General features: G+C 37.5%; 1 protein-coding gene across 17 annotated transcripts in view; it reads right to left on the bottom strand.

The window, feature by feature from the left end:
* Positions 1-26,251, bottom strand: part of COL25A1 (collagen type XXV alpha 1 chain) — a 291,232-nt gene that overhangs the window by 93,531 nt on the left and 171,450 nt on the right. For 3 of the 17 annotated variants that reach the window (XM_085578985.1, XM_085578984.1, XM_085578988.1), the window contains exons 1-4: positions 24,574-24,686; positions 19,852-19,869; positions 2,686-2,712; positions 2,495-2,521 (exon numbers count right to left, since the gene is read on the bottom strand). In XM_085578985.1, the coding sequence (XP_085435111.1) occupies positions 2,495-2,521; positions 2,686-2,712; positions 19,852-19,869; positions 24,574-24,588 (87 nt within the window). In that variant the 5' untranslated portion in view covers positions 24,589-24,686. Of the gene's footprint in view, positions 1-2,494; positions 2,522-2,685; positions 2,713-19,851; positions 19,870-24,573; positions 24,692-26,251 lie in introns of those variants that run through there. The other 14 variants (XM_085578981.1, XM_085578986.1, XM_085578979.1 and 11 more) reach the window with 8 other exon arrangements.

The raw sequence follows: 26,251 nt of genomic DNA, 5'->3' as shown, positions 1-26,251 counted from the left end.
CCCAGTTACTTTCAGGTACAATATTTATTGAAAGTAATATTGTATGCCATTACCTCCAAACCCATTTATTTTACACACACAGTGATGGAATACTATGTGCAAAGGTAACCAACCAGGACTAAATGGGTTTAGTTTCATTTGGTGCATGAGTGGCTTACACATAAAAATTCTATTAATTATATTGTAAATCCCCTGGCACAGCAGGTTGAGCAGACTCACCCTGAAGACAGTTATCAGAAGAGATAACTGCTGTACCAAGAAATAGAAAATGGTCAGAGGCTTCATGGTACTTATTACTTGTGAAATATGAAGGGGAAAAAAGGAGAAGAGGCTGTAGAACACATTCAAAATAGATTAAGGGAAAACCAACAACACTGGGCAAATTTCCCAAGTTTGGCCCATATACTTAAACAGGAAGTAGGTTACTAAAACCTGCATTGGCTAAAGAGTTGGTAAAGTTTCAGCTTGTCCACAAGATGCTAGTCACCACCTATTCCTCTCTACTGCTGACCTTATTGAATTCCTTTTCTGTAATCAGATACAGAATTCAGTCTTGAGTGCCAGCTGCTGCTTCAGATAAAACATTGTGATGTCCTTATATATGAATTCCTCAGTTGGATATTTTTCGCTTTTTATCTGCACTTGATTTACCAAACCCACAAACAGTCATAGCCATGATTTGTATGGCTCACTAAGGACTCTTCTGCCTTCCTGTATAAGGAGTATGTCTTGGCAAAGTAGGACTCGACAATCTCTGCTCAGCAGAGGTCCCACTGCAGTAACACTGACCAAACCTGCATCTTCTTATTGGGCCTTGCCAACGCTTCCAGACCAGTGACTGAAAGCCACATATGCTTAACCACTTAATAGTTTGCATCTACATCTCTTCAACATTTTGGCAAAATTTCTGCATCATCATTCCCTTGTGTTGATACCACTTCATTTGTTCTCCAGTGTTCAGACCTCTGTGGCTTTCCCTGGAAACTTCTCTGACAGTCATAATTCCAGATTCTTATCCTCAGCTATGTAATGCTCTTCACAACACTGCTCTTCCGTATTTGTTACTGCATCCTTTCTCTGATACTGGCATCAAATTTGTTCTCCTGTTCTTTTGGATCACACACTGTAAATGTAAGAACATGCATTCTTCTGCATGTAAGGCCACTTAGTGCAAGCACTTGTGCTCGAGCCTGTCTTATGCCACCTGAATGGAGCATCCTCTCCTAAGCCAGAGGCGCTGCACTGCTCTCCTCCCCTGCACCTCTCTCTCCTCACTTTCCCTGCAAAGCTCTATAGCACGGAACTAGACAAAATACACAGCCCAGTATGGCCTCTGAGAGACACTAAATTCACTTAGAAGTTAAAAGGAAATCTTTACATTATTTAGAACCTTTAGTTTGTTTATTAGTTACCTAGAAAAAAAGCACATTGCTCTTGTTTTTACTCTCTACTTCCTTTTTATTTATTTAAGTAGTTTTCCAACACCTAATGAGTTTCAACTGAAATAATATTTAAAGCTGTTCACTCTCAGGCCACTGTCTTTGTGATGTGCAGCCCTAGCACCAAGCACAACAGGACACCCTGGCAGTTAACAGAACATCAAAATCAGCTTAAAAGCATGTTGCAACTTCAGATACTCTTACTGGCTGAAAAAAATGTAAAATCCAATTAAATCAAATGGTATGAAACAAAACAGTAGAATGAAATAAAGCTGCAAATTCAAAATATTTAACATAGTTAACAGAAGAAAATAATCAATGGAACATACTGTTATGGGAAAAATTATAAACATGTAACCAAAGAGAGTTACTGTATCATCCGAACAATGTAACCAAGCGTTTTCTAATGAAGCACAGATGTAAAGAAGAGTGAACTAGCACAGCCAATCTATTCAAACTTACACTCCTGTATTCCTCTATTTCTCTGTTAAAATAAACATGACATTTAGAAATTAAAAGAACCCTCTCATTTCCTAAGTTAAATCATGTTCTGTCTGGATTGTAACTACAAGGTGATAATATTGTTATTATTAAAAATATTAAATACATATATGTCAGGAAAAAGCTAATACATGCATACATTATATTTGTTTACAATTCACTAAGTATTAGCTACATTTTACATGAAATCCAGAAGTATATTTATTAGAAACTCACTGGCCCTCTGCGTTGTGGAAGCCCATGCATGGCATGAACACATTGCTGGGGAAACTGAATGGTTTGGTTAGGAAAGCCAGCTTTATACAGCAGAGCAAAATCACTGTGGAACCTGCTTCCACCCATAATGGAAACTGTACACTATGGGATCACTCAAATCTTCCCAGACACTTCCTGCTCACGTTCAGCATTACTGTCCTGCAGACACTTCAACATGCAGGGTAAATGCAGCTAATAAGCATAATTAGCTCAGACAGTGTATTTTAATTTAGTTTTGCACTAAAGAGTAATTGCCTACTCAGCGAAGGGGAAGTGTAACATTTTTTTAAGATGCTTACCCGAGGGCCCTGATCACCTTGATCTCCCTGCAAAGTGGAAAGATGAGATGATAGGTTTAACACAGCATCTGTGTGCTACCCAGCTCTCTTACATAATCTAACATTTCACTGCATCAATACAAACAGTCTCTTGAGTTCATGCTGGGAGGGCTTTCCAGTCTCTTGTAAGAATCACCCGAACATCAACTCACCTTCTCGCCTTTTGGACCAGGAGGGCCCTGAAAGAAACAAAGGCAAAGATTAATTACTGATGCTGATGAAGTCCTAGGATACAGCAAGAAACAGGTCTGTGTCAATCTGCAATTTCTTCTCAACAATATATTTCCTTATAAATTCTAACTCCGAATGCCAGTGCTACTCCAGAGATGGTTTCTTCACTGTACTAATAATAGGAACTGCACACTATTTCTTGAATAGTTTGCTAATGTGTGTTGAATCAGTATACTTAGACAAGCAAAACTATGCCTGAAATGGCAAAATATCTATCTACAGATTTCACTTAGGGACAATAGATTATCTCCTATCAGATAAAAAAAAGTTTTCTTAGACTGTAAAACTTCTTTGCAAGTGCACTTAATAAATTCAAATACATATAAATCTGTCATGTATTTTGGCACCCTCCTTGTATTAGACTGCCAAAGAAAAATGGATTTGAAATTCTAAAAGTAGGGGTTTTATTCCTTTTTTTGGCAATACTGATGTTTAGTCTCAAGCAGACTGTTTAGGCAAAATGAGCACTTTGTGTAACACGATTTTGCAGGAGTATTACTTTTTGTTACTCACCACCCAACAAACAGTAAGGTGACAGAACCACAAATAGGAAGTCCTTTCCTATTCCATTTTTATTGAGCGCTTTCCAGAAAGCTAGCAGCAGGTTTCTAAACCACTAGTTTTTCAGGTTAGTACCTTGTGAATAAAAATGCTATCAGTCTGAAAAAAACTGTCTGCTTACACAGTGCAGACTCTACCTTCAGCTTTCTGAAAGATATGCAGGTGTTTCATTACAAAGAAGGACCTGAGATACATATGAAAGCAGCTGTAAACAGAGAAGGAGCCATTCAAGCCAGCATGGTTCACTGTGATAACACAAAGAGAGTGTGTGGCAGTGTGTGTGTGTTTGTGAGGGTTTATACAGAACAAGAAAAGATTGTCACTAACAACACTGACAAAATTTCATGTGGTTCACATAAAATGCAGTGGAATGGAGGTCAGTCTGCTGTACATTAAAGACGTGATCAACCACAGGCAAGTCTTTGAAAACCACTGTTGTAGCCAATATTCTGCTTAGTTTTAAGGGCTTCTGATGCATGTCAGAGAAGAGCATCTGCTGCTGAATCAAAGGAATTAAAGCATATGCTTCTCCTTCCATGGCCATCTCTTCTGTCTGCTGCAGAGGACACAGGAACAACTCTGCCTCCTGATGTCCCCAGGTCTCCTTCAGGAAGGACAGTGGGAACTGCCAGCTGAGTGGAAACTCTCTGATCAATTAACTATGACCCCTGCCCACTTTGATTGCCTTGCAAGCACTTGGCCTCTTTAAAAACAAATTAAACAAAATAATTTAATTAATAGATACAATCTGTCTGCACCTTTAAGGTCTCTCCATATATATATATATATTTTTTTTTTTTTAATGCTTTAAATCCCACTATCCTTTCCCAGTTCAGAAGTTCACATAAATACATACCGAAAATTAAGTGCAGCACCGTCTACCTTTAGCTACAGTCTCCACATACACGTACTGTGACGTGACATTACAGTAGAGCAGGTCTGCTTTAAAGCTTACACATACATGCCACTGAGCTTGTGAATTTGTGAACTCATACCATCAGTAAGACAGAAATTGCAAGATGGGAAGAACTAAAATCAGTCAGTGCAGGCTGCGGCTGCCTTCTCCACAGTGAACGCAAAGCACAAGCAAAGGGTTGTGCTCACGTGTTCTCCCTCCTTGAATTATCAAGCCATTACTGGCTCTGGATATCTCACTGCCTGCAAAGTGCAAATAGCATGACCCCTATCTGCTACAGTCAGAATCCTATTTCTTGGGCCTTAGGCATGAAATTATAGGTAACGTGACACGACTGAGACTGTAAACAGATGTTGTCTTGTGGGAGCTGTTGCTGCCTTCATTTAGATGCTCAGTGCTGCTCTTACACCCAAGAGTGGCCCTACTTCTAATGGGTTTTGGCTCATAACTTTTCTGAAGCGGGTTTGCCACAGCTCTGCCTGTTGGTAGAAACTACAACAGGAGAGATCACAGCAGCTGCCCGAACTAAGCTGGCTCACTGGAACAGAAACAAGTTAGAGCTCACATGAGGGGCTCAGCCACCAGATCTGCAGGACTACTGCACTGTCTCCCTGGTATGATTGCTGGCAATTATGTTCAGCCATCTCCAGTGCACAAGTGGCCCCTTCCTCTACCCTGCATACTTTCCTCTGCTAATAGTTCTCTGAAAGTACAACCTATACCCAAACATGCCTTTTTAATAAGACTGAATTATATCTCTCTTTTTTTGTCTCCCTTTTCTATGCAGGATTTTCTGAATATGATCTGTACACATCATAACCAGAATTTGTTTTGGCTTTTTTTGCTTTGTGTTTTCTCTCCCTGAGTGGCAAGCACCATCACCTCCAACAAGTCACCCTTCCAGCACATAATTTTTCATAAAAGTCTTCATATTGTACCAGGGATGAAAAACAGCTTTTCAAAAGCCCACAAAAACACTTCTGGTGTGAACATTCTCACAAGTCTCTTCACTTGTATTCACAATGTTCTTGCTTTCCACAAGAGGCCTCAAAAACAAACAAACAAATGCAAATGAAAGTGGTTCTTTTGGATGCAAGTGAAGAGAACCAGTGGGTTTCATCAAAATAAAAATTAATGGAATTCTTTCATGGCTTGTTCACCCATCTCTGGCTTTTCCCCCACTGTTTCAATTGTCCTCTATTGTTTTTGCAACTTTAAACAGAAAATTCCTATCCTCAGCCTTTGACATCTTCTTTCCATTTCTGCTGAGAAATTCTCCCAAGGTTTTTTTACTGCAGTGTGTGTACACTGAGTGGAAGCAAGGAGGAAGAAAAATCAGAGCGAAAGTTGGGTTTGTGGGGGTGGGGCGCGATTAGGAGACAGATTTGTTTAAAGGAGGGCAAGGTTTCTTCTGTTTAAGGGTACAGACACAAAGCACAGAGTGAGTAAAATAACACTAGTTGTGTAGGCCACAGCATGGACTTGCTGCTTTTTTTCCCAGGGAGACTTCTGTGCTTTCGTTTATGAGATGGCAGAGATCAAGCGGCGAGCTGCCGAACAAATGTGAAAGCATTTTGTGTAAGTTATATGAAACGTCTGAGGTCAGAGCATTTCTGAAATAACTTCACAGTGTTTTCACTAGAAACAGAGGCTCCTTTCTCAAAGTGTAATTATCTACTCCAGACTACTATACATTTCCAAGGAGAGTTTATAGCCTGTTTCACATAAGCAAGGCCTTGTAAATCTCAAACACATGCAAAATCTGCATTCATAATTAGGCAAAAAATACTACTGTTTTTAAAACAAAGTCTCCTAAAGCAGACTGAAAGAACTCCAGGCACCTGCCAGCTAAGAACAGAACCAAAATCAGGGTCAAATCCAAAAACCAGCCCTATTCAGGATTACTGATAGGTGACCTTCCCCCACTTTTTTTTGCTATCAAAATCCCACTTCCATACTCTGATGAAATTTTACATTATTATAAATATGTGTACAGGAACAGAAAGGCAAGAGATGCAATACTAGAAAACAGGAGGCTGATCCTTGCAGTCTTCATCAGGCAGTTTACCCTTAAAATTAACTGAGTGTGATCAGCATGATTTTTTTTCACACAGCTAAAATTTTGTAATTCATTCCCTGAAGGATGCTAATTTTGTCTTCCACCCTTGAGGTCATTGCCACCTATATAGTTTTGCAAATGTTACATCCACAGACCTCTTAAAAAGCCAGTAGTTGACTTATATTGGTTTTACAAACATTCATAATTATCAAAATTCTCTTACAGCTATCGTCCCTGCACATACCTATTGCTACAGATCTGCCTTCAGCCATAATACAGGAAGTTCTGCTGCAAACTCACCCAAAAGGCTCCAAGCATTGATGGGATAGCAGAACTGAAAATAGTAAGGGATTCTTAGTACTGAGTACAAAGCAATGTTGAAGGTTCTGTAAAAAGTTCCACAGTCAGTACAAAGGAGTGCAGATTTTTCCTGATTGTTAGACAGCCAATATGATGCCTCCGTAAAAAGGACCAGCCAGTCCCCAGCATAAGCTGGTGACAACAAACCAACAAAATAACCAACAGAATCAGTTGGGCTTTGACAGTCCCAGGTCCCATTGGCATCATCCATCCTCACAGCTCCTAATGAATGTGACACGTCAAACTTGACAGCTCCCATCAGACAGAGCTACCACAGCAGACACAGGTGATAAAACCTTTCAGACACAGTCACTGCTTTCTAACATCCCCACCACAACATCCACAGGCTAAGCAAGCTGGCAGCTGGAGGACTGAATGCAGTTTGCAAGGTTCAGCCTTCATTTTCATTTGGGATTGAGGGGCACAGTGCAGCCATCCTTACCAGCACCCACAATGTGACTGGCAGCCAAAGGCAACAGCAGCCTTGCAGAAATGAACACAAACGTGAACCAGCTATTCCAATATCACCCAGACAAATCCAAAAGGGGAATCAATTTCCCAGCTTAGTTTAACCATGTTTTCACAGCTAAACAGCATGCCATACATTGCCTGAGTCAACTCAGTATTGCAGATTACTTCAAGAGTAAAAGGTAGCTTTAGCATGTAACAACAAAATAATCAGATATAAAAGCTGAATTTTATTTCTTTGAAACTTGACTCATGACTTCGATAAGTTACAAGAATCTGACTGGAACAACAGTCCCCAGCCTATCCTGTAATTGCTGCAAAATATTAGGATGATTTGCTGAATCACAGGAGGTTACATTATACAAACACCACTGTGTTTCATAACTATTTCAAAGTTCCTACACTCATTTCAGTCTTGTGTCCACTATGCAAACCCTGAACTACTGAGGCAATGCGGTTTTGGCATCTGCTGAGCTTGGCCATGTTCAGCCAGTGTTTACATATGCTAGTTTACAATGCCAACATTTCACCTTGCAACAGTTTTACAAGTACTCAGAAGAATTTTCTATGAATCTGAACAGTTTCTACTGCTGAAGTGCCTTCCTTTTTACATTTTTATTTACAGTTTTATTACATTTATTTACAGTTTTATCCTCCTCCTGTAACATGACTGACTTATGGTGAAAACTTCAACCAACCACCTCTCAAAAGACTCTTAATAATATGTAATTTTAATTTTCTTCCCTTATATTCTTTAGTTTTTGTTAAACATCCTAAGGCAGAGAAAAAGAAACCTGAATTTTTGACACAATAAGGGTGACTGCCTTAAACAACATTATGTAAATGATTTAAGCTGAGAAACATAATACTGATTTATATAGCAATCTAGATAAACAGCTCTGTTAACATTCACAACGAGCAAATTATAAATGACTCCTGCTGTAAATTCATACAATTTTATTCAAAAGTCAGTGATTTATATAGCAATATATAAATCAGACAAGTTTATAAACAGGCAGGAGAACACAGTCTACCCAAAATATGTCAAGAAAGCATTTAGACATTCATTTATACATTCATTTAGACATTCATAGACTGCATTCAAATCTCATGCACTGCTCTAGCTGAGGTTGGGATTGGGTGCTTATTTTGAAACTTATAATGCTGCTCACAAAAACCACCAGCTCACATTAGAAACTGCAGAACTAATCCAGTACCCAGGAAAAAGCACAAGGCCCAGTGTCCCAAGCAAGAACCTGCTAAAGGGGATCTCCTCTTCCTTTCTATGACATTTCTTCTTTGATTAATCAGTAAGACTGTCATCTTCTCCTCCCCTTTCCCTTCTTTTTACAGACAATATAATGTTTTATTTGAAAGCTTACAAAACATGACAAAGAGCCCTACAAAGATTCTATGGCACACAGGGTATGTGACTATGTACCCATAGCCTGAGCATGAAAAAACAAGGATCAGCTTTACTATTTCCACAAATTAATTTAAATGATGATTTGAATGTGAGGTTTCTTGTGAGTCAAGTAGCTGCTGTATGTGACATTAAGACCAATTATACAGCGGCAGAAAATAATGGCATATTCTTAAAGAAAAGAAAATGGCTTCTGGTAGAGTCAAAAGCCTTCTGACTTTCACTTAATGCTCAATGCACTGTAATACATGAACCTTAGCCCTCATTGCCTTGTCCACAATGCATTCCTGTCCTCCTACTTGTCAGATAAGCAAAAATCCACTGATGACATTAGAGTTAATGCAATACAGTAAAAAAAACCAAACTAACAAAGAAAACCCCAAAAAACCCCACCAAAACAAACAAAAAAAAGACCCAACCAAACAACAAACAAACAACAATGAAAATAAACCACACCCCAAAGGAAATGCCATTCTTGTAAACAGGTAAAAGAGGACATAAAAGTACAGATGAGAAAACTTCATATTGCTGTATCTATCATGTTATTAAAGAAAAAAACAACCAGAGCTTCCGATTTCAATAACATGAAGGAGTGAAGAAGATGCAAACATTATCTTTATTACTTCAAAACCACAGAAACACAAAATTTTTTGGCTGGCACTCAGAACTGCAGAAAGACATAATAAAAGACAACTGATATGGGCCCTACAGAATCAAAATTCAGAAAGCAGACTGAACAGGAAGCCTTTTTTTACTATTATAACTACTATTATATTTGACATTTCCACAGCAATCTCGGGATTTTTTGGAGTTCAATCTATGATTTTTAACAATATTTTTAATTACAACATAGCATCAGCCTCAGTGTTCAATATCTGGTTTAGAAAACATTTTAAAAATGAGATAGTTTTGATACAGACTGGTTGAGGCTTCCTACTCTTCCACCCATCATCCAGCAGACCCCTTTCTCATTAGATGTCCACCTGAGACTTGAAAAAGCATCACATGCTACCTTAGAATCAGCAGTTTGTCAGTTTGTGTTGGAAGGGTTTAAAGGTCATTTAGTCCATGGCCCCTTCAATGAGCAGGAGCTACTTCGACTTGACCATTAAGTAAATACTTTTTATACTTCCTTTGGTAGATTTTTATCAATAGGTCAGTTCTCTTATTTATTCCTAAAAGTTTATTAAGAAGAAATCTCCTCACTGGGCGTTAACAGCTTCTTTTATTTCCAGAAACAATAGTTCATATTCCAGTGTTTTAGCTAGTTTTAACCTAAAACTTGAATGGTGGCTTTTGTAATTCAAGCACCTCTGATATTTCCCTGATTTTTTACTAGCCTGGTAGATGATTCAGGTGAAACGACAGTGCCCTTTGCTCATTTACTTTTTTTGACTTAAAAGAACAAACCTCTCTGTTCATCTATTTGAAATAAGGGCTGGTTTCAAAACCAGGCAAGTTTTTGAAATTTTGACCTGTACCTGTTATCATATCAAGACAAATTTATAAAGTAATAAAAGCTGAACTTGTATAAACAAGCAAATCTGTACAGTTCACATCTGAACAAGGGTTTGCAGACAACATGTATTTGCAGCATTTTTAACACTAAATCTATTTTCAGCAAGAGGATTTTAACACAGACTTTGAAATAGGGAAGGCCAATTCCATTCTTCCATTTACTGCGGTGACTCCACACTGGTTTCACTAGCAATGCTCTGAGTTTCAGTATTTCAGAGGCAAGGCATACTGTCTATACACTGTTTTTTCCTTTCCAAATTTTGCCACTTAGTACAGGAGATATTTTCTCATTCAGGGTAGTAGAATGTCAAAGAAAGATTTATATATTCCTTTAGTGTTGTCTGCAAATGCTACTATAAAATGCTGCTGCGAACGATGTGTGTTAGATTACCTAAATCATGAATGGTTAAAAGAAAATGGCAGTAAAATAGTAGTATACAGCCACACCCATGTAAAAAAATAGCACCAGGGGTAGAAAGGCTTCTGAGACATCCACAGATTAAGAGCAATGGAATTATTTCAGAAATTAGGTAACTTTTTAAACTTCAGGGTATGCTAATGCTTGGGAAGAATCTATTTCAGCAAAACATGACGCATTCCTCCAAGAATCTTACACTTCCTTCTCTCCTATGACCCCCGGCAGGTTCTGTAGTCCCTTAAATTGTTCCTCTGCATAGACTCCATCAAAAAAGCCCTTTTCACAAGAACTGTCTGACAAATGTAATGATAAAAGCTACGCTGCACAAACCCACCTGAGGTGACCTGCAAGTATTAGGTTACTGCAGATGTTTCTGAACTATTCCAAGTACAAGGCATTGCTGAAAGAGGCAAAGCTTGACACTCTAAGTCATAACTCTAGCCTTGATGGGGATGTGTCAACCCTTAGATTAATTTATTTAATGTCAAATACTGTAAAGAAAGAAAAGCACAAAAAAGCACATAAAATAATGTTTATGTTACAATAAGACAAACAAATGTCAGTACAAGAACTAAATCTTTCCTTTATTGTCACCAATTCCCTTATCTGCAAAGGGGAAAACTACAATGATGTATTTCATAGAGCTATTTTGAGAACTGTTCAGATTTGTGAAGTTTGAGATGGAATACCAGATAACTACAGATGAATTTTTATATCAACTACAAGCATACACATACTTTTCTATGCAGACACATGTAAAAGTGAGATGACTGAATATATTCTTGTAGCCTATAAGGCTGGAAACATCTTTATACAGGAAGCAATTTAAGAGAACATAAAGTTTATTAAAAACAAAACTGTTTTCTCCTGAAGACCAAGAGTATGGACTACAAAATTCAGAGCATCTTCAGGGGAAATTAAACACATATGTATATTTATATTTAAATGGATATTGACTCTTTTTGGCAAATGATCACTAGCAGACATAATGGGCAATATAGCTGGATTGTATTTCTGAAAATACGTGATTCTCTTACATGTTTCTCAGCAGCTCACAGCTCTTGAATATTACTGATGGATCTCAGTAAAAAACTATATTAGGAAATCCTACAGTATTGTAGGGACAGACAAAGGATTTTTGAAATTGGCATTCTGGATTAAAGCCCACAAATAGAATGGACACTTCCATGCCAATAATAACATTACTGGCAGTGCAGAGAATCCATGAAAGTAACTGCTGCATTTTCTGCCTTTTTCTTCCTTCTTGAAACTTAACCCATACTTACAGGAAAGAGTAACATATCAGCACAGCTCTTCATGCCAGAATCAATTCAATACTAAAAAACCTAAAGCATTTCTACTAACTTAATTTGCTTGAAGTAAAATTTCAGTTCACAGATGTATCACTTTATAAAGGGAAATATAAATTTTGAAGGTTTCCTCTACCAGCTTGAGATCCAAATCTCCCAGGTCTGCTCAAATTTATAGGATTTTCAAGCATCTAGCACAAAGCATCACCAGCCTCTGAAATGATAATGGCTTTCAAAGGAACTCTGATATTTTGAAAACCTTGTGAAAGACTAATGTCTTAGACATCACAGCATTATCTTCAAGTCACAGTAAACTTGATGAAATGCACATTTTTATAACTTCTAAATTTTTTTTATTAAAGCTAGTGAAACTACTGGGATCTGCAACAAATTGAACTGGATTTCAAAGATAAAATACAGCATGAAGATCACTAAAAACAATAAACCAACATGAGTTTAATATCAAATTAAAAACATGTGGAGCAGGATAGTAAAATACTAGATCATATTCCTGAACAATACGTTGCTTTGACATAATCCCTAATAGAACACAGAACACACTAGTGTATTTCTGCCATGTGTAGAATAAGAGCAAGAAAATACGAAGGTCATTTGATAAAGAAATGATGTAGGCATACAAGAAATATTTCAGAGTCCTTAATTATATTTTGACAAACCTTTGTAATGTCATAATGGAACCACAACACCAAGTTTGCAATTGCTTTTTTGTACTCCTATGTACTCTGTTAAGCTAAGCACTAGTTTACCAAATTAAGGCTTGCAAGTAATTTTTGCTTCACAGTTTCTCACTTGCTCTTAGAAGAGCTACCATGCCCTGGTGACAGCTGGAACTTCTAGATTAATAGATGGAATGCTAATGTGTGATTCCCCATCAAATTTATAGTGCCATATGTAACCAGTGAATCAGATCTTCATGTTTATTTTATGACAAAAAACCCAATTATTTAAAAAAATTAATAATGATGGCATGAAGAAAAGTTGGTAACATCCTTAAAATAGAAAGCTCTCATGCATATTTTGTTTTAGAGTTTTAAATATTAGTTTTATGTATTGTCTAATTTTAGGGCTTATTTTTTCAGACTAACAGTCTCATAAATTGTTGCTATGTGAACTACGAAATGAGGAGATCAACTTCTAAAAGTTTTGCATCAAACTCTCTTCAAAGCCCATCTTCCAAGCTTTCTTTATCTATTGCATACCGCTACTCCCAAAGGAGATCTTCAGATTCAGTAAAAGAAGCCACCATCATAGCAGCAGATTTTTTTTTACAAGCACATCCAGAGCTGATAATTATGTTGCATGAGGAGCCCTTTTCACAGAATTCCGTACAATGGATATTCTTATTTTTCTATTTGTAGAAAATCAAAACCTAGACTGAATTGTTAATAGTAAAATTAACAGAATTCAAGTCTAATACTTTCTGAATCAAGCAAGGGAATAAGAAATAAATTATAAGTAAGAGCCTGAGTCGAGAAATGGGGGACTTCAGGCAGCTCTTCAAAATGCAGTTTATTGTATCTGAGATGTTACAACAGTCCAGGGTTGTGGGTGACAGAGCCTGCACCTACAGCTGTCAGCTCCAGATGTAGACAAGCCTGAAGACCTCTTAATTTTGGTTACAATGCATTATATATTTGTCTTTGCTGTGCATCTTAATACATAATCAACCAATCAATACCTTTACTCTTACCTACAGCCTATCATAACTACTATCACTACCATATTATGGTCAGTACTATCCAATCACAGTTAGGATTCTACAGTTAAAGCTTAAAGTTGTTTTTTAGTTTTCTTACAGTGGAAAATTCTTAGACCTTTTTTCTACTTGCCATATTGGCATGCTTGTCTGCTTTTCTAAGACCTATTTCTGCTTGGTAAAAGCATGTTTTTGTTTGTGGTCAACATATCCTTTACGCTAAGTCATAAAACCTCCTTCTAACTCAACCTTTGCTTTCTTAGCTGTCCAGTAACGACTGGTCCAGCAATTGTCAATTTACACATCTGTTATTCTTCTATACAAAAACTTCTTTCCATCTCTATTCTGTTCTCAGATTCTACATTAAGAGATCTTTCTGACAAGCATACATATCTGTTAAACTTCCTTGTCAAACTTTCATCCTTCCCAACAATTACCTGTTCGAGGAAATGCTGTGGAACCTCTGAACATCTTGCCATTTCAGCACCAGATAGTTACTGAAATTATAACTCAAAAGCTTGCCTAACAGAGTAAGTAAAAGAACACAGCAGCACAGTTGGGGTAGGAGTCTGGCCTCCTCCTGGTGTCTGACAGAGCCTGATGAGCAGAGCTCTAAAAAGTCTCATTATCCCCAACTAAGTTCACTTAGCAGGGTACTTGCAGGGAAGTCATCAATCTGCCATTAGAGACTTCTTTGCAATTCCTGACAAAAGGGTGGGAAAAGACAAGTAAAAAAATATGTTGAAAGCAGAACATAGTATCAAATTGTAAAATAATTTTGTTTGTTGATGCATGGGACTTTTACTCCTCTCTGCCTTTTTAAATTATGTATGGTGTTTCCTTACTCTTGGCACAACAGATAGCTCAGAACAATTTTCCCCTAAATCTCCAATTCTGTGCTCTCTTATTTACAAAGCAAAGAATCCTCTTACTTGCACTAATACTCCCCCACTCTACATGCTTAGCCAAGAAAACCATTTAATATTCATAGCTCTTCTGGTTTACACATGTGCATAAGTCTACCAGGGGAAACTGAAGTGTTTGATATTTGAAAGAGCTCATTGTTGTTGTCAATGCCTTTTAACAAAATTAACTTCCATTTTATTACATATGAAGCTGAGAAAGCATCATACTTAAAAACAATTAAATGCACAATCGCCTTCTGAGAAGACACATTTCTGGCTTCTTTTGTGTCATAAACACTTATGCATACAGTAAATGAAGTTTTGAGCATGATTTTTCCTCTTAACAATCTCTGATGTGGTTCCATCCAGCAATTAACATAAAACGAAAAGCCATGAAAATGGCATTTATTTCTTCTTGTTCACAAATCAATATGGGCTGTTCCCTAAAAAGCTCACACAATTTCAATGGTGTTCACAAATGCTATTACCATTTAAGAAAGGAGAATGGCAACTGAAGTTCTGCCTGCTTAAACACATATGAAACTCGGTATGAGTGTGTTTATATATGTGATGCCCTCAGATTCATTTCTGATCTCATAATTTGCAGTAAATTGTTATTAGCAGCAAAGGCATCAAGAATTTATCTTTGTTATTCGTACAAAGAAAGTAAGAAACAGACTTCTACATGTCTGCTACCTAATGTTAATAAACTAATTGTCAAAGTTTGACAGCAAAATCTGACCTGCAACTTGTAACTCAATAGCAGACTAGCATTTGTATAATCAGTTTGAGTAATACAGCTCCTCAGAAGTTTAAAAGGAACATAGGGTATGAGTTTCTAGGAGAAATACCCCACAAGATCATTCTTAGCAGTGAGAACAGCTGATGGCCTGGGTACAACCACTGGGTTTCTCCCAGGAGCAGTAACTTTACTGCACTGTGTATCTGAAAGTGAAATATTGCTTCAGACTTCAGCTGATTTTGTCCTTCATAAGTGTATTTCTTGCCTCCTTCCTCCACTCTCCATGCAAGTAAAGAATTTTGGGGCATTCATGAGAGGAAACTGCCAGAAAAAAAGGAATGTGGAGTTTACACCTCAATTCATGATGATCAGAAAAAACAAACATGTCCAACTCTAACAATCTGACAGATAGTGACCACTCTGCTGCACCGGTCAATAGGAAATTACGTACCTTGCCCATAGCTTAAAAAGCCATAAAAACACACAATTACGTGATGTTATCAACTGTCCCACTACTGAATGGCATGCACTGAGAGCAATATTTAACAGGTTGTGGAATGCAGATGGAATGCAGAACCCAAGACTACCAAAACTGAAAGGGAAGCTCAACAGGAATTAAAATACACTTTGTTTATACAATCCCTTTCCCATCCTTCCTACTGTCAGATACTCTTTTCTAAGATCTAGGAGTCTCTGTACCATCACAGTGTTCTCTAGGAAGTGATAAATATCTTCCCTAGACTGCTGCCTTCCAAACCCACTCAAAACGAGGGCCTGTGACCTGCTGTGTTTCTCTGACCTTTGACAAAACCCAGAAAACTAAAAGTTAAAATGGTCCCCACCAGCACTGTTGACAGCACAAACCAGTAATAGCCAGTTTAACCATTAATCAGAATCTCTGTCATCAAAAATTAAAAATACTCTAGTCACAGACCCTGATGCTTGATGGTGAAAAAAAGACACACGTACATTTGTCACCACAATCGCTATGGAAACTCTTTATCGCGCACCAGGCACTGGGAAATTTCAGGCTGCTACAACATCACGTCCGTGGACGTGTCACACAAAGCAAAACAAGAATCTCATGAAAACAAATATCAATCATTAACACTTTTTTCATTTCTAATGCAGACTTGGACAGCCACCAAAGGGAAAGGAGAAGCATCTGTGAGGCTGCTGTATGTCAAAGTCCCACACAGAGAGTGCTCATGCCTACTGACATGAGACACAAAGAATGTTGTGCTAGAGATAGGCCAGGGAGAGCATACTGCCCCAAAGAAGGAAAAAGTTGCCTGGCTGAGACCAAGTCACACCAAAACACCACTCTACCCCACACTTACAGTTTTAATAGTTTTAGTTCAGCAACATTTCTTTAAAGGGTTGTTTTGTTTTTCTTCACCATAGTATTAAAAGCATGGCTTCTAGTGTTTACATGAGCCTTACCTCTAAACAACAAAAAAAGTTTAAAATAGCCAGCCTTCTCTCTTTACCCAGATAGTACATTTCTTACACAATTAATGTGAGACTAGAAGCTAAACTTTGTTGTCTGACAAGCAGGAATACTTCCATTATTTAAAAAAGAGAAACTATGGGCAGAATTTGGTTGTATAGATTTACTGGGAGAAAAACCCTTTCTGGTTCAAGCTAATCTAAATATATATTTATATTCCAGAGAATAAAAAGCTGATTTTTTTTTTTTTGGGTCATTCAAGAGTCAGAATTTAATTTCAGCAAAAATGTTAAATAGTTTATTACTTGCTCTTCAACAGAAGAACACAATTTACATGGTATTTCTTTTTAGCAGGAAAACCAAAATCATAAGAAGGGACTTGATTTTTTTAAAAGCTTAGGCTAGAAATTCTTTATGTTTTTTTTATTGTGATCTTTACTTTTCAGAGAAATACAACAGACCCATAAGTTTTTACTGAAAGAAAAAAAATCATGCCTGTAAGTTGTAATAAAGCTTCTTGTTATTTAAAATGGGGAAATGTGAAGCAATATTATATTTTGTCATCTGTTTTTGAAGAAAATAAGCAGTAAAAAAAATTAAAATGATAGGAGGATGTGCCCAGTAATTAGGTGTGTGTTAGGTGAATATAATATGTACTTTATAAAACCAGAGTGAAAAAGAATGGGGGTTAATAAAACAGTGAGTATAGAAATGATTAGAATTTATCCCTGACCTTAGCATGGACTTCCATGGCTAGAACACCAGAAACTTTCTAAGTGCTTCTCCAATCAGCATAGCAATTTTGTTCTTTGAAGCCAGGAAGCCTTTACTTACTAACCCAACTGATCAATACTTTAAATTTTGAATTTCTCACAGACACAGTTAAGACCAGGGAAACTGTTAAAAATCATAATAGGCTGGAATTTCTGCATTACTTAATGACATGCCAAGGGGTTTTGATTTATTTTATCTGTATGGGAAGAAATTCTGGGATAAACTTCTAAATGTACAGCCTCTATGTAGTTGCCTGGGACTCGTAGATGTCAACACTGGCTAGAAGGCAATTCAGCAGAGTGGTTATCTGATTCAGTAGCTGCCTACAGTCAGAATCGGGAATGAGGAGGCATGAATGTGCACAGCTAGTGTCATGTGAGAGATTCCCTAGGTATCCAAGACAGCTGCCTGTGACTGACAGCTACAACCACAGCCCAACACAGACTCCAGCCCGAGTACATAAACCAGCCAGCGGCTGAGGCCGGATACGCTGGATCAATTCACACAGCAACAAATGCCTGAATGCAGACAGTGTAACTGAGCCCAAGGAGTTCACCATGAGCTGGACAGGTTTCTAGGTGCACTGAGTATTGACTTCACCTTCACTGACTGCCAGGAGTACGTAGACACCTCGTAGGTCAACACCTACACAACACAAGCTTCTGGGTTTAGGAATCCTAATGTAAAGCTGAACACAACTCTGTTTCATGCCCTTATGTCTTCCCTACCAGTGCTCCCAAAAGAATTATTCCTGGACTCAATCAGCCAGTCGAAATTACTGCGTACACACATATCCTCCTGACACAATAAGAGCATCTTGAGCTGAAAAGAAGGGAAAGGCATTGTTAATGATAATGGTACATGCTGCTGAGGACAATGGTGATGACCCAGAGGTGAACATTTCCACTGGGAGGAATTACTGAAGTTAACATGTAAGAACTCTCTCTTTAAACATGGGGAACATTTTTAGAGGGCTTTTTCTTTGGTTTGCACCTCACTTCTCTTACACCCGTGATGAGATTTCTCTGCCTTTCTGCCCTTGAAACAGCACTGCACGCTGCCATCTCCCTGGTGGTTCCTTGCCTACAGCTATCCCAGGGCACTTCATGTAGAGATATGAGCTTGGAAGACTGAGCAGCTGTTTACAAGCATTAGGCAACTGCAATGTGGGAGGTGGGGCTCCAAACCCAGAAGGAAAGGCCACGGGTGGCAGCACAAGTTAACATCAACTAGAGGGCAGCCCATAGGCTCAAGAACCAGCCTCAGGTCCTCAACAGAGCTTGTTCAGAGCTACAGTGCCAGACAGAATTACAGTCTCTCTTAACCAATCCCCAGCAGCACAGAGGCTGAAGATGCCTCTCTGTATAGCCTACACATCAAGAGCCTATTGTGAAATATAAGTGCCATGGGCAGTGGTTATCTCCAGCATCATATGGATTTCTTACACAGTTCTGTTAAACAGAGCCTGGCACTGCAAAGACACTGTGCATTCAGGTCAAGTGGTTTGAGGGTTTGTAAATCAATCTGTCTTTCAACAGAAGATTATGTTCAGAAACTAAACAATCTAAAATAAATGCTCGCTTCTCATAATGAAAATCTTAACTAAAAAAAAATTGGCATTCAATAAGGTGGTAAAGCTTTAACTTTCAATTATGATTCTGAAATATAAAAGGCCCTCACAGAAAACCTGGTTTGGGCAACTGAATTGTGCTAAGACAGTTCCACACACCAAGCTTATTTCCCACAAAGCATATGGAGCATACAAAAAGCCTGAGTTTCTCAACTGATTCCACTAAGTATGGCATTGGTACCGGATTGGTAATTTTTTTTTTTTTTTGTATTTCCTTGCTCTTCCATATTTTTATAGCACTCAAATAATTCACATTTAATTTTTGCTATATGTAATGTTTCCTTTCTGATGGTCTTTTTCTTCCTTAGAACTGAAGTTACATCCTTAGATTTCTACGTCTTCAATTACAGCTCACAGGACAAAGTTCTACTATTCTTAAATAAAGCAGAACTAATTCAAAGCAGTGTATCTAATTAATCAAAATAGCTAGCAGTGCAATATTTAAAATAACTGAGGGGTGCCTGGATTATAGCAACATTATTAGTATGTGATTAATAAGCAGTTGAAGTATTACATTTGCTACACATTTGCTAAGTTATTTTATCTTGCTTTAAAGTCTGGTGGCAAAGTTTCAAGCCATAGTTAGGAGATTTGCTCTATTCAGTATTATGTTGTTAACCCCACCATCTGGTCAGACAGCTGAGGGAACTTAGCCATATGTGGGGGCATATTTCTCTCTAGGGAAGTATTTTTCTTACAGAATTATGCAATGGTTACCAGTTTCTATCTTACTACAGTAGGATCAAAAAATATAGTAAAATACTTTGTAGACAACTTGAGCTCAGTGGGCCCTGTATTTAACTGTTACTTATATAAGAAAATAAGATGGCACTTACTTGAGGACCAGGCTGACCCTGAAAAAAAAACAAGAAAAACAAAAGGTTATGGAAAGTTATGACAAGGATGAACTAAAATGAATAGTTGAAAATAGTTACGGTGCTCTCTAATAAGGAGAACAAAACATACAGTGACTGCATTGAAGTCAGATTTTGGACTCTTAAGTTGGTTGATACTGAATTTGGGTGTTTTAATTCAAGCTGATGAACTTTCTTGCAACTAACTGATTTTAGAAATAAAATACAGAAACATATCAAAAGTGCATTTGAGAAACTTCTTATTTTAGATATTCTTAATGATTTGGAAATGATAGGAAAACCTAATTGACAGTTCTCAAGCAAGAAAGGAGCCAGAATTGCTGAGCTGATTCAGAGCAGGTATTATGGGTTTTTTCCTCTTTTATTTTTCTATTATGGCTCACCTCCATGCTTTAAGGAAATGCTAATTATGTATTGTTACTGCTTATTGAAAGAACAAAGTCTCAAAACTGGAGGAACACACTGCTGGACAAACAGTAGTCTTTTTGCCATTGCTACAGGCGCCGCACTTTTAAGCAAGTATAAACCCAGTATTTAAAACAGCAATTGTGGAAGGCCTGAAATGAGCTTTTGTCAGTCAATCCACGAAGACAGCTGATATATTTAGTCTCTCTTATTAATCAACATCCCCCTTAGATCACCCCTAGACAAGTGGAGAGGCACCCTTTGCACAATGCAGAACTGTATTTCTTCTTGCTGCAAGCCCTTACAGAGCAGAATTCCTATCCCTGATTTCCTTAGACCAGAAAAACTGGTGAAAGTCATGAATTATTTTACTGTGCTTAACAGAAATTATTTGCATGAAGAAAAATTATTTTAGCAAACAGTACAGTAGCTGTGACTATAAACAACATGACCCAGACAATCAGCTCACACTGTAAGGACAGAGAAAAATAATTACATATTTCTCCTTAGAGAGAATTCCTTTAAATGCCTAGGGCTAGCTTAGCCTCTGGTGTTTTATGATAATTAAAATAATAGTTCACTTAAACTGAAACTATGTTTCCTTTTGTTGACAGAAACTGAGCATGGAGAGTTCTTTTAAATCTTATAAAACCACTTCAGCTGTAAGGTAGTTTTACAGAGAGTTGAAATTTTTCTGTCTGAACATCAGGAAACACTTTTTTTTTGACTGTTAACCAAGCACAGGACCATGGGAGATTGTGGAGTTTCCATTCTTGAAGACACTCAAAAAACATCTAGACATGATCCTGGGCAAGCTGCTCGAGATAGCTCTACTTGAGCAGAGAGTTACACGAGACGACCTCCAAGGTCAACTGGTGTAACCAGTTCCAGCTTCCAGCTTCAACCATCCTGTGATTCTGGGCAATTTTAGATGTGGTGGGAGGTGGAAACATTTCAACTGGGAACCATTATCAACATGAAAAGCAAATAAAGAAATGTTTTTTATAGTAACTAATAAAATTTCTTGTGCCAATTAAAAACCACAATAAAATGGTATTTAAATTCACACAAAGCTTTTAAAATATTTTTTAAATATATGGAATCACATTACAGAGAAATAATAGTAAAATACAGAATTATTGTGGCTATCTAATCTTTACACTGAATGCAGCATAAAGTATTCCTTGTTGGGGATGCTGCAGTTTTCTATTTGTTCTTAGAACAAAACTGCACCATAGAGAATATAAAAAAAACCCAAACTTACTGGCTGAGGTTAGCAGTTCAAGTATTAGCTAAAACGTTCTGAGTTGGTGAGCTCTGTGAAGTTACACATCATGCTGGGTTAATGAATATGACTGAGACTCCTCAGCACTCATATATTACCTCAATCTTCCCCTCACAGCAGGTTTTAAGCTATTTTATGTTATACCTGATCTTAAAATCATCAGGAACAATAAAATTGTTCCTGATTGCCAGTACAATAAAATTGTATAAATTACCTAAACTGAGGTCTGTGCCTGCAAACTTTATACATAAAATTCAGAAAACGTTTGCTCACGAGAATATCTAAAGTTGCAATATATTTTGACCAAAGGATTAAAGCTGTCTCCGACATATATAAATTTAAAAATCAAAAACTTAAATGAAGGTCTAAAATTACCAAAATGTTTCAACAAAGAGTTGATTTAAAGCAGTAGAAAGCAAATGAACAGAATACATGCATATATATTTCAACAATGAGATTTGAAAACTGACTTTTTCCCCTTCATCTAAGACATAGAAATTTCTAAGTGTCCACATGGTACATGCTACATGTATGATACAAGAGACATATATACATAACAGAAACATAACCTGAACTGAATATGAGGTGAGGGTTGCAATCGTGCTCCCACAAAAGTGTTTTCTACTCTCAATAGCACCACTACTTTGCCTTTCTGGTACTGAGCATTTATAATTACTCTTCTTTCATGTCTCCAATACAGAAAAAGCTGCAAAATGAATTTTTATAGGACAATTTTCTCTCAAGTAGACAGAAAATTCTATGAGATATCAGGGACTATACTTGCTGCATTACTCTTAGTTTATATATGCTGCCAATATTACAATTATCCTGCATTTAGCTATAAATGCAGATGCTGAATACAAAAGTACTCAAAACCAGGATGATTTTAACCCCTCTGCTATTAGCTCCTACAGCATGGAAGGAAATTTGCATTATTGAAGGTAATTATTTTCCAGTTTTTACAATGGTTCCTAATCCTTCAATATTTCTGTGTAATCTTATCCACTCCTTGCCCTACTAGCCACTGCAGTTACAGTAGAATTTTCCCTTCTCAAAAGTGATCCAGGAAGCGACACTACCCAGAGGGTGGAGCAGGCACTGAATTATGGAACTCATCAGCTCTTCTAACAAAGGTATAGGTAGAAAAGCATCACAACACACTGACATTCTTAATTGTAAAGGGTTATTGTCACACAACAGCAATTCAAAGTGTGGGACACAAAAAAGGGGCTGTTAATTTTGCCATCTCGCATTTTTGCATGTTGTGAAAGGGTCAGGAATAAAGCTCATTAAGTTACTTGGGTGTTCATTAAAAAACTCTCTAAACATGAATTCAATCTGATATTATAGCTCATTGGAGCAAGCTCAATCTTGATTTATCTGCTTGTGTTCCCAAAATGGCCTCAGGACTGCTGAAATCAGTCTGGTTCACTGCTGCATAAATTGCCCCCAGTTCCTGCTGCTTGTGGATTAAAATGTTTTAGCTGTAAGTCTTTCTCTATATTTTAGATAACCAACAAGGAGAAAATACTGTTCAAGACTGAAAAGTCAGCATTACTATGATTTTTGTCTAATGAAATCTGTTATATACTCTAAAATTGATTCATTGATTCTAGCTACCAACTAATTGCTGTCTTTGCAGGCGTTTAGGGATCAGTCCCACCACCACTTACTGATTAGGTGGATTTTGGTGGTTGCTACTTTGAACCCCGGATTATTGCTCATGTACTTGAGTATCCCAACTGAATAATGCCTTTTTTTTTTTTTTAATCTAAATTATTACAGTGAGTATAGCTGCATAATATCTCATCGTTTCAATTTTCAGAACATTTCCCCTTTCTATATTCCTATTTAACTAGCTGAATAAACTATTTTGAGGCAAACAAAGGGATTTGGCAACCTATTCTAATTGCCATGATGGAAGGTCTTCTACTGTTGTCAATTAATCCCCTCCTAGCAATTGAACCTAATATTAGCTGCTGATATATAAATTATATTCAAACAGAAAGAAAATATCTATGGTGTAACTAAAGTCAAGAAGTAAGTTATCAATCCCCTAAAAGAGAATAAAGAAAAAGCTAATTGACTGCATGTTGCAAATTTTACAAACAAGTTACTTAAAAGTACAAAGAAATCTCAAAAAGCAGAGAAAGAGGAGAAAATGAAAGCTGACACTGCAAGGTAACAAGCTGAGCTTGCAAAAGAAATGGAGCTTGTAGTAAGTAAAAGTATAGAAAAGAAAATAGGTATCCAGAGTATCAGTAAAAAGGGGTGCCCTGGGAAGGGAGAAAAGAGAGGGAGCAAAAGGAACAGCAAGAGAAAGTGCCAAAACTGGATTTTCACACCTTTGCCACAGTGTTAATCTCTAAGGAGCTGGGAACATAAACTTTCAGGCTCATATATCTAAACCTAAAGCTATACAAATATACACACAAGTAAAAATGCATCAACAAATGCATTGTATAAAATTAAATGTTATTTAGAACTTAATTCAAGCAGCATACCCCTAACGAATATCTGGAATATCACACAAATGCATTTATTATGGTACACGAGGCTGTTCAGATTTAATCAGCCAACACAATTCAGGCACAGAAATTAAAACACAAAAATTAAGAATTTGTGAAAGAAGGAAGAGTCGCAGAAATGTAGTCAGAAGTGGTATCCTGCTGTTTGAAAGGCACCACAAAATTACCCTTGGACAGAGCACCCAAGGAGGAACATCTGCCTTCCAATCTAATTCAGACAGAAAATGATAAGTGAATAGGAGAAGCAGGACTGACCTCCATTTCCCTGCACAGGCAAAAAATATTGAAGTGGCTTTTCAGCAACCTATTAAAAATCCATGCTACTGGATTGCTACTGCTAGGTTAAGGTATGCTGAAGGAAGCCAGTATTTGACTAATATACATTTCGGCATACGTAATTTTAAAAAGCAAAGAGGGGAATACGTGAAAGACCTAAATTACACTGGTTTTGAACAAATCACCTACCAGCTTTCCATCCATACCAATCGGACCCTGGGATAATCAAAAGTCAAAACAAAATGGAACAGTTAAATCAGAGAAACACTGAAGATGAGGGGGCAAAAAAAGACTTAGGGAATACTGTGGACTTTAGAAGATGAGTAACTGTGTCAGCAGCTAAATGCAATACATTTTGAGAATGAAGGCACAGAAAAGAAACAACAAAAGAAGCAGACCTAAGACAGAATTGATAAAAACAGCATGGTGAGAAATAGCCAGGCAATAGCTGATGTTTAACAAAAGACAGGTTCAACATGCAATGAAGGAATTGTTGGTCTGGCAAATCACAGTGGTTCAACATAACCAAACATATGAAATAATGCATCTTGCTTTATTATTTTATTTCTGTTATTTCTTTAAATAACAGAAAACAGCTACTTACTTAGCCTATTTATTTATGTGGTTGCAACATAAAATCTCATAACCAATTTGTATTTAAATTAACATTACAGAAATTATTGTAAATAAGAAACTTTAGCTCATGCCATTTGCAGGGATACTAAAGATTTCCACATACATCTTCTCTGAGAAGTCCTGTACCTTACCCCACTTTGTCTTTTTTCCCTTGGGAAACAGGGAATTTTCCTCACTAGTACTTCATAAGTTACTTTCTTAAGAATCCAGAAGTTGGTTGCAGTTATATGAATCCAAATTATACAAAGGATTTAAAGTGGATGTATACTGCTGAAACTGAGTAATCGGTCTTGTAGCAACTGCCTGTTTATGTGATCAGAGGAGAGAGAAGAGGGCTAAAGAAAGTTGGATTAATTTTAAATGTGATGTTTATTTGCTATGTTTTCTGACAATGAGCAGGTTAACTTTCACTGGCAATGAAATAAGACCAGGCAGAGTACGGCAGTTTTTCTGCCCTTAAATTAATGTTTTAAGCGGAAATCATGAGCTCCCAGGTATTTGCCCTATGCAAATGAGACACTGCTTTGTGTTTGCTGAAGAGAAGCTTTCTCTTAAATGCATCCAGACTTTCTCCCTGGAGCTTCAGTCTGCCCCTCTAAGCATACAGCCCCTGAGGGCTGACTGCTCTCACTGCTAGATTTGGATCACTGCTGCTGAGCATGTAACATTTGCTGGTTTTGATCTTTTTCATCCTTGCTGCATTTAGCCCCCTTCCTAAGCACTACTTTGGCTTGTGAGCTAACAATCAGTGTAAAAGTTTAGTCTAAATCAGGTCTGCAGGGATTCTCGTGACTTCATCCAGGAGTGTATACTCATACCTTCTCAACTATCACTAATAAATAATAATATGTACTACATATAGGTAGACATATACTGAGCTAGTTCAACAAGCTATCAAGTAAACAATAAGCACTATGAAAAACTGCTGCCCTATCATCTAGTGAGTTCCCTAAGTATCTGTCTTCTTCCACCCTAGATCCTGGACTATGCCAAAAATTCCAGACATACTTCACATGAACAGGGCCATCAGTTGGATGCACACATTGTCAAACTCATTATTTTTGGTACAGTATTGGCTTTGTAAGAAGCCCATGCAGTAACCTACTTGTCAGATCCAATAACAAGTTAGTGTGTCTGGGAAGCCCTGTGGGAATGAAATGCCTTACCTCACTTTCCTGCCAGCCCTCGCTGTGGTTTCCTGTCACATCATGAGTGGGTGACATGCTGAGAG

The sequence above is a fragment of the Lonchura striata genome, chromosome 4 (assembly GCF_050655825.1).
Source record: "Lonchura striata isolate lonStrDom1 chromosome 4, ASM5065582v1, whole genome shotgun sequence".
In the NCBI taxonomy this organism is placed as follows: domain Eukaryota; kingdom Metazoa; phylum Chordata; class Aves; order Passeriformes; family Estrildidae; genus Lonchura; species Lonchura striata.
Note: the sequence above shows the minus strand (reverse complement) of the source record. Positions and strands in the feature narration are given on the sequence as shown.